Source organism: Mirounga leonina, unplaced genomic scaffold (genome assembly GCF_011800145.1).
Source record: "Mirounga leonina isolate KUSES-001 unplaced genomic scaffold, KU_Mleo_1.0 Mir_126, whole genome shotgun sequence".
Lineage (NCBI taxonomy): Eukaryota > Metazoa > Chordata > Mammalia > Carnivora > Phocidae > Mirounga > Mirounga leonina.
The window spans coordinates 14,142,800-14,152,803 of record NW_023270314.1 but is presented as its reverse complement, the minus strand read 5'-3'; the positions used below and the strand labels follow the sequence as shown (position 1 = coordinate 14,152,803).

Below are 10,004 nucleotides of genomic sequence, written 5' to 3'. Positions count from 1 at the left end.
TATCTATCTATCTATCTATCTATCTATCTATCTATCTATCTATCTATTATCTATCTATCTATCTATCTATCTATCTATCTATCTATCTATCTATCATCTATCTATCATCTCTATCTATCCATCTGCCTACCTAACTATATATGTATATGAAAATCAGGGAAATGGCACATTGACTGATATTGGATGATATTAAGAATTATTGATAACATTTTGAACTGTGATGATATGGAGCTACATATTTTAGAAATCCTTTAAGAGTATCATTTAGGGATACATTAATAATATTTACAAGATGGAATGATATGTCTAGAATTTCTTCAATATAATTCAGTGTGTGGGTGGGGGGGTACAATTACGTTGGGAACAGAGCTGAAGCAAGATTGATCCTAAGTTAATAATTGTTGATGCCAGGGCGCCTGGGTGACTCAGTCATTAAGCGTCTGCCTTTGGCTCAGGTCATGATCCCAGGGTCGTGGGATTGAGCCCCACACTGGGCTCCCTGCTCGTCAGGAAGTTTGCTTCTCCCTCTCCCACTCCCCCTGCTTGTGTTCCCTCTCTCGTTGTGTCTCTCTCTGTCAAATTAATAAATAAAATCTTAAAAAAAAAAATTGTTGATGCTAGGTCATGTATGATGGTTCATTACATCATTTTTCTCTATTTTAAAAATACATTTGAAGTTTTCCTAATGCAATTTTTTTAAAGAGAAAATATTGGGGCGCCTGGCTGGTTCAGTTGGGGGGAGCATGTGACTCTTGATCTTGGGGTCCTGAGTTCAAGCCCTACCTTGGGTGTAGAGATTACTTAAACAAATAAATAAATAAACTTTAAAAAAAGAAAAGACAAGATATTAATTCCCTTAGAAAACCCAAGTGGATGCCTTGAGTAAACAGATTATTTAATTAGCTTGGCTTCCTTACTTTCATAGATGATGGTGGTGGCTGCGTATACACGGTCTCATCCAGACCCTTCTGGCCCATCTGCCCACCAGGCAAGGTTCCCAGAGCTTCCTGCTGCCACTTGCTCTAGAGGAGGCCCCCACCTCAGCTCTGCCCCATTTTTCATAGCAACAGTTTCTTCTTAAACTGTTTTCCTGGGTGGGCTCCAGCCTTTGCCCCTCCCCCACATCTATTTTCACCAGTGCCGACAATATACAATTCCTTCTTTTTTCTTCCCAGAATATTTTTAAAGCATAAATCTGCATATGTTACTCTCTTACTTGAAGTTTTTCAGTAGTTCCCAATTCTTTAAGAATAAAATACCACCTCTTTGCATGAGCTGAGCTGGAGCCTCTGTGTCTCCAGAGGGCCACACCATCCTCTCCCCCATAGTCCAATCTCCTACCTTCTCTCCTCACTGAACCACTGCAGTTCATTAAAGAAGCACTTTTCCAACATGGTTAACCTTGCATGCATTACTCCCTATGCACAAATACCTTTTTCCTGTGTATTCTTCCAGTGTTCTCAACTTCTCTTAATTCTTGTTCCCCTCGCCAAGGAGAAAAATGAAATGAAATTTAAATTCTCCCCAACAGGGCGCCTGGGTGGCTCAGTTGGTTAAGCGACTGCCTTCGGCTCAGGTCATGATCCTGGAGTCCCAGGATCGAGTCCCGCATCGGGCTCCCTGCTCGGCAGGGAGTCTGCTTCTCCCTCTGACCCTCCCCCCTCTCATGTGCTCTCTCTCATTCTCTCTCTCTCTCAAATAAATAAATAAAATCTTAAAAAAAAATTAAAAAAAAAAAAAATAAATTCTCCCCAACAAGAGAAATTAAATATGAAGGAACAGATCCAGTCAGGTAGGGTTGAGCTACCATTGTCACGTAATGTCTAGCATTCTTTGCTCCCTGAGAACCAATCTTTGCCCCCATCAAGAATGCCTGTTCTAGTATATACTTTTCCCTCCGTGTTTGAATGATTTCTCTACTTGTCTCTTCCATTCGAACAGGATCACCTTGAAAACAGACATTTTTATCTTCATGTCTCCAGAACAATGTCTGGCACCAAAGAGACTTTGGTAAATGCCCGGACAAATAAGCAAGAGGATGAATGGATGTTGTCAGCCTGAGTCACAGTTCCAAGGGAAGAGTCTCTAAGAGAGCTTTGTGAGTCAGCCTCCTTGCTCCTCTGAGGTCTAGTTTCCTTCTGCAAGGTGATGCACACCCAATATGGCTCACTCAAAGAGTGACACCAAGACCTGGGCTGCCACCGTGGGAACCAGCAAAGCTAGAACACCCTCCCTCCACAGTGCCAAGACTGTTTGAGTCAGCTTCAGGCTGCACTTCCAACTCCATCTGCCTTCTCAGGCATTAGCCCAACTGGCAATGGGAAGGCCCTAAAGCGTAGGCGGGTGATAACTGCCATGTATGCTCAGACCATTTTGGAGGCGGAAGCACTCCAAGCCCCTCTCCCCTTGAGGCTGCTCCAGCTTAGAAAGGAGCAACTGGAGTGTTAAACCAGAACAAAAACTTTCTGAGAAGGAAAAATGTAGGATCACCAATAAGTTTCGAAGTGAGCCCAAACAGATGTTAATGATATTATAAGAAGCTTTTATATCACAACAGAAGGTTTACAACTGTTAGTGAAAGACATGAAAAGGGGCCAGCCTGCTTGTTTGCTCTGCTCAGCTCTAGTTAAGAAAATTAATGGGACCACAGAACAGATGCAAAATTGCAGCATTACTTATCTACAATGTTATTTTCGGGCTTCTTGAGTGCTGCCTGTTTAACAAAAGAACACTATCTGGCTTGAATCCATAATGGCAGCTGCTTGTGTGGACCAATTAGGAGGCTTGGATTTGGGAGAGAGCCTTTGGAATGCATACGTGTGCAGGTCAATCAAAGTTCACTTCAACTAAAAGTGATGAAATTCATTTTTACGCAGTATGGCTACATTTCTTGGAGGACAGGCCTGAGAAAATGGGCCATTTAGAAGAACACCCTTACAGCTTCCTACAGTTGTGTGGTCATTTTATCTGGCCGCGTCACACCAGTCTACCAACAGAGTTCCAAGGAGATGCAGAGTGTCTAAGAGTAGAATTTGAATTTCTTTATGTTAGCAATCATTTATTAGTCTCCAAGTCAGGCTGCTTTGTGACAGTGCTTCTCAAAGTATAGTCTTAGGACCAGGAACTTCGGCATTATCTAAGTACTTGTTGGAAATACACATTCTCAGCTTCACCTCAGACCTGTAGGAATCCCAGACTCTTGGGGAGGGGCCCAGTCACCTGTGTTTTAACAAGCCTTCTGGGTGATTCTGACTAGAGATTGAAAACCATTACTTTGAGATCCAGCATGAAAAAACAGAGGGAAGATAACCTTTTTTTTTTTTTTTTAAATCTATCGTAGGTTCTTTTTTGGAGTCAGGCTTTTGCCAAAACCATCCCTACTACTGCTCCTAGCCCAGCTAGGATCATTCTTGCTTGCTTGCAATGGGACCTTTCTGCTACTTCAACCTAGATTTGGGGGTGGGGGGGAAGCTGGGGTAAATTATTTAGCTGGCTTAGCAATGATGAACTGAAAAAGAATATGAAAACTCAAATCTTGGAAGGGCAGATTGAACTGGTACTAAGGCTATATGTGCGTAAGACTCTCTTTGGAAATGTGTAACAATAATTTGCTTTGGGTGGCACAAATGGCAACCTAGAAATGTTTCCCTACACAAATTAGAGCCAATGAAGGTAAAACACTGAATTCAGAGTCTCTAAAACATGCTGTATGTTAGAAGCGAGGTGCTCTAAATCAAGAGAGAAATCATTAGCAGCTATGTATTTGATGGGCATAAAGGCAGTCATACAAAACAGACAGATCCTTAGGAATTATTTGGGACAGGTTTGAAAGCCTCCATGTACTTCTTCCTACAACTCCCTAGATTCTCAACTGTTTTGCCTTAGGGCTGCTTCTCAGCTATCCAATCTCCCCCTCTTCATTTACATTGGATCTAGATGCAATCAAAGAAAAACAACAGATTTTATATCAAGAAGGTTATTTGCATCTTTGGGTACCTAAGGATTGGGTAACAACCCTTGTTTTGGGGCCTCAGACCCAGGCAAGAACCATTTGGCTCTACCTGACTTACCTTCCTGTGGTAAGGAAAGATGAAAAATACAAAAGCTCCTGAAGGCAGAATGGTCACTGAATATTGGGGTGGGGGGTGGGGGGCGCAAATCTCTATAATTCCAAGTGTTCCAAAAGATTTGGACACTGTAAAATAAAGCTAAAATTAATTTTCAAAGCATCCTAATAATGGCAGTTAGCATTTAGGATTCATTGGGCCTTACTAGGTGCCAAACATCATTGCTGAGTGCTTAAATATATTACCTCCTTTGATTCTTAAAACAGCCATGTGAAGTAGGCATTAAATGGACATTTATGGATGAGAATTTCATTTTCCCATTTCCCAGCTTGTTGGTTGTGAAGCTAGCCTAGTGTTCTTAGTCATTTCATTCTACTGCTCCCTGAGCCTGGGCTAGAAACAGAGTTGATTCAGACTCTTGAATGCCTCATTCTTCAGTACCGATTGCAACCAGTCATCACTGACCAAATACTTTGGCCTCACTCCCCTGCTTTACATCTTTTAATGGCTCCCATTGGCTTCGGGAGTAAAGTTCAAATTTCTTAACATGGTTTAGGACCATAATGATCTGGCTTCAGTATATCCTTCTATGCACCTACTACCGAGTCCTTATACATAATTTTTGCTTCAGCTACATCTGCTACTAGGATGTGCCATGCTTTCTGATCTGCTTTGGCCCATTCACTTCTGGTTAATTCTAACATGTCCCAAACACTTTCAAGACCAAGGTTGTTAGAAGCATTTCCTTAGCTCCCCAGGCTCAAATGGATGCCTCCACATTCTCTTAGCATTTTGTGCTTACACCTAGAACATTCATCATATTATTACTTATTTTCTTCTGTATCTCATATTAGGTGGTGACTGACTTGGGGGCAGGGATTGTATCTTTTTTAATCTAAGACCTGGCTGACCCTAACACTTCATAGACACCAAATAAATACTGATGGCATGACTGAATGAAAAACAAAGACTTGAACGACTTCTGAGAGTAGTTCTACCATCTCCTTGGGTAAGGGACAAGGCAGAACAATGCAATTAGTATAGCTGGAAGATGGGCTCACATTTTGAAGCAGTATTGAACTGCAGTATTGCTAGCTTAGGAAACCAAGTTATATCGAGTATGCTTATAAACTTTCTGTAACTGATGAGAGAAGCAAGACGGAGAGGGGCAGATAGTTAAGGGAAGAACTGGAAGACTCCTGGAGTATAGACAGTCTGATATTAGTATGAACAACATTTTAGGGGGTGAAGACTATATACTGAATATTGCCGTTTTAAAATATTGAGACAAAGGATGGTAATAATTCAAATCACCAGTTTAATTTCAGATTAAGCACAGTACCAAACTTCCAAAATCAGTGACTGTTGTAATGATTAGTGGTTATTTCCCATTCATTTAAGTCTTGATGAAGGATAAGAACAAAGGCGGGGAAAGGGATTTTAGGATATAATAGTAATAAAAATAGTCTCCATGTGTTGAATACCAAATGTAAACATTTCTATTAATAAGTTACAACTGCTCCCTAAGGTGGGTATTACTATGTGCACATTACTGAAAATGGAGCTGAATCTCAGACTGGTTAAGTAACTTGCCCAGACTCACATAGCTCAAATGTGGTAGAGCTGGACTTTAAACTCAGGTCTGATTTTACAGCATGTGCTCTTTATGACCACAGAGTCTGCCTTGAACGCATTCATTTTGAATTATGTCCTCCTCCACTCCTTCCTCTGCTCTGAATAAAAGAGAATTCAGTTACTCAAATTATACTTATATTCTCATATTGGAAGAGGATATAGAAACACTCAGATTCTTCCAAATCAATGATGAGATGGTAATTTTCAAATTGTGGTCTGTTATAAAAACATATCTGAATGAGTATATTGTTTTCATATACCAATTTGAGGAAATCTGGTTTGGGTAAATATGTATCTCACACCTATATTTACAGTCTTATTTTGGGTAGGTGCATGGTTTTCAATGGAAGGATTTAGGATTTTAAAAGTAAGACCTCCTAAAAATTAAAAAAACCCCAAAACTTAATAAGCAAGAGAATTACCATAGTATATAGGCATAGGGATTGTAGAGGGAAAGGTCTACAGAAGAAAAAATAAGCTGAAGGGAAGAAGCAATTGAAAGTAAGATCTGGCTGTCCAAGTGTTCAGTTATTGTTTCTGAAACTCCTCCCGCCTGACATATCTGCACAGCCTGGCTTTGGAACTGGGAAAATCGCCAACTGTGGGCACTATACATATTCATCTCTGGCTTGGCTTTTTCACTCTGCATGGAAGGTAGCTGAGATCTGCTTAGTTTGGCAAATCATGAAAAATGGGTTTCTCCACAGAGCTTTGCTTCTTCACTAGGACAGAACCCAGACTGATGCTTGAGGCTTTATTCTTTTTTGAAATAAATCCCTAAAAGAAAGTGCAATTGAAGCAGTTTGTAAGGAGAAGAATGCAGTGTTGGAGAACACAGGCAGCAACCTCTTTGACCTCAGCCGCAGCAACTTCTTCCTAGAAACATTGCCAAAGGCAAGGGAAGCAAGGGCAAAAATGAACTATTGGGACTTCATCAAGATAAAAAGCTTTTGCACAGCAAAAGAAACAGTCAACAAAACCAAAAGACAACTGACAGAATGGGAGAAGATATTTGCAAATGACATATCAGATAAAGGGTTAGTATCCAAAATCTATAAAGAACTTATCAAACTCAACACCCAAAGAACAACTAATCCAATCAAGAAATGGGCAGAAGACGTGAACAGGCATTTTTCCAAAGAAGACATCCAAATGGCCAACAGACACATGAAAAAGTGCTCAACATCACTTGGCATCAGGGAAATCCAAATCAAAACCTCAATGAGATACCACCTCACACCAGTCAGAATGGCTAAAATTAACAAGTCAGGAAACGACAGATGTTGGCGAGGATGTGGAGAAAGGGGAACCCTCCTACACTGTTGGTGGGAATGCAAGCTGGTGCAGCCACTCTGGAAAACAGTATGGAGGTTCCTCAAAAAGTTGAAAATAGAGACATACGATCCAGCAATTGCACTACTGGGTATTTACCCCAAAGATACAAATGTAGGGATCCGAAGTGGTACATGCACCCTGATGTTTATAACAGCAATGTCCACAATAGCCAAACTGTGGAAAGAGCCAAGATGTCCATCGACAGATGAATGGATAAAGAAGATGTGGTATATGTATACAATGGAATATTATGCAGCCATCAAAAGGAATGAGATCTTGCCATTTGCAACGACGTGGATGGAACTGGAGGGTATTATGCTGAGTGAAATAAGTCAAACAGAGAAAGACATGTATCATATGACCTCACTGATATGAGGAATTCTTAATCTCAGGAAACAAACTGAGGGTTGCTGGAGTGGGGGTGGGGTGGGAGAGATGGGGTGACTGGGTGATAGACACTGGGGAGGGTATGTGCTCTGGTAAGCGCTGTGAATTGTGCAAGACTGTTGAATCTCAGATCTGTACCTCTGAAACAAATAATGCAATATATGTTAAGGAAAAAAAAGAAGAAGATAGCAGGAGGGGAAGAATGAAGAGGGGGAAATCGGAGGGGGAGACGAACCATGAGAGACGATGGACTCTGAAAAACAAACTGAGGGTTCTAGAGGGGAGGGGGTTGGGAGGCTGGGTTAGCCTGGTGGTGGGTATTAAAGAGGGCACGTTCTACATGAAGCACTGGGTGTTATGTACAAACAATGAACCATGGAACACTACATCTAAAACTAATGATGTAATGTATGGTGATTAACATAACAATAAAAAATTTTTAAAAAACCAGTTGCTTGAGAAATAACAAGTGGAAATCTTTAAGCGTTGGTTATAAAATATATTTGGATACAATCATCTTTACCAGCTGTACCAATGGATGCAACTACCAACTTGTTTAGACTTTGTATAGGAATCAAAAACACATGGCTGACATGACCATAAACTCTAGATCTAGATGGCTTAATTATAGAAGATTCCAGAACACTGACAATAACTCATCATTGGTTGGAATTAAATTATATATAGTAGAAGCTCTCTTAACCAATCTCTCTTTAGCCATTACTGGATTAATTGTGGTTCTCTATCTTCTTTGTAAAATATACCTACTAATGCCATTGAATGCCCTAGAGTAATAGCTCTTTCTTTCTAGTACCTCTGTGCACCTCTGTGCCTGCTAACAATTGAGTTGTAAGCTTAAAAATTTAGAGTCAATTTTGTTTATTCCCAAGCCTGTTTATGTCAGTTTTACTAGTTTTTGTAGCTATGTAATTTAATGGATCTTACATAACCTACGAAACATGAGTATAGTGGTTCTATGAAAACAGAATCAAATGCTTTGGAAAAATTCAATAAGGGGAGTCATTAGGCAAAAATCTTCTAATTCTGTAGAGAAAAAACTTGAAAACATTGGGCAAATAAAAATCTAACTGGAGTAAACATTCAGATTATTTTAAATTCTTTAAATTTTCACTGTATTAAAACAAAACAAAACAAAATCAAAACTGGAAAATACAAACTATATATTACATATAAGGCTTAGGCCAAAAACAAGTAAAAAGACTTATAACTATGATCAGCAGAATGATATTCATAGCAAAGAAGCTGGCTTCAGCCGGACTGCTCAGATTGTGTTTCTTGGACCACAGTAGTGGTATTATCAGTAAGTTTGTTAGAAATGCAGAATCTCAGGCCTCATCTGGGAGTAATGGCCAGAACTGTGTTTTAACAAGCTCTTCAGGTGATTCTGAGGCCTAAGAAAGTTTGAGAAGCACTGCCCCACTGTATTCATCCATTACTGGAAACCCTACAAATGGATATAGCCCTTTTAGAAAACAACATGGTACAACACTTGTCAGGAATCCTGAGAAGTTCCTTTTTATTCTTACTCAGTAATTCGGCTTCTAAAAATATTTCCTAGGAAATAATTCAGAAGAAGAAGAAAAGTTGAGTAAAGATATCCATACATAAAGATGTCCGTGATTGTACTATCTATGATAGTGAAACAATTGGAAGCAATCTAAGTAAGAAGAGAAAAATGATAAATAAATTACAGGCAGTAAATAAAAAAATGATAGGTATTAAGTGTTTGAAAAGTTGTAACGTGCTTAAGAAGTTATAACATGCACTATGGCTATAATTATGTAATATAAATATCAACTAGAGAACAACTGATTCTGGGGCACCTGGGTGGCTCAATCGGTTAAGCATCTGCCTTCGGCTCAGGTCATGATCTCAGGGTCCTGGGATTGAGTCCCGCATCAGGCTCCTTGCTCAGTGGGGAGTCTGCTTCTCCCTCTCTCTCCCTCTGCTCCTCCCCGCTGCTCGTTCTCTCTCTCTCTCTCTCTCAAATAAACAAATAAAATCTTTAAAAAAAATAACTGGTCTTATATCAATATTCCCAAAGATTGTATTAGGGTAGTACTGGGTGACGATTTAGTTTTCATTTTTGAACATAATTTTGATACTGCCGTAATAATGCTTTATAATAAAAATATCTTAACTATATCATTAAAAGCACCATTATTTAAAATTCATACTACACTCTCAACACACAATTTAAAGACCCTTTTAACTATGTAAAACACTGCTGCAATGTCACTAGCCAGCTGTTGTATGTAAAACATCAAGATCTAGTATCTTCTGTGACAGATGCGCAGTTAGAGAAATCAGTCTTAACTAAGGAAGCTGTCAATACCTGAGTTATCTTCATCCTTGCGGATTTTGAGCTTCACCAGGTCTTCACACTGCTGGAGGATCTGAACTGCATCTTCCATTGAACAGTTGTCCAGCCGGATGTTATCTATTGCAAGTAATTTATCCCCGAGTTCCAGGGTGCCAGTCCTGTTAGTAAATGCAAAGCAACACATGATTAATGAGCACTTACCCGGGTCATTTAAGAGGCATTAAGAATAATGTAAC

At 39.8% G+C, this 10,004-nt stretch overlaps 1 protein-coding gene across 1 annotated transcript in view; it reads right to left on the bottom strand.

Annotated features, from left to right (window-relative positions):
- Nucleotides 1-10,004, bottom strand: part of GRIP1 (glutamate receptor interacting protein 1) — a 193,035-nt gene that overhangs the window by 44,291 nt on the left and 138,740 nt on the right. The window contains exon 16 of the mRNA XM_035002883.1: nucleotides 9,781-9,926. Within this exon, the coding sequence (XP_034858774.1) occupies nucleotides 9,781-9,926 (146 nt within the window). The remainder of the gene's footprint in view (nucleotides 1-9,780; nucleotides 9,927-10,004) is intronic.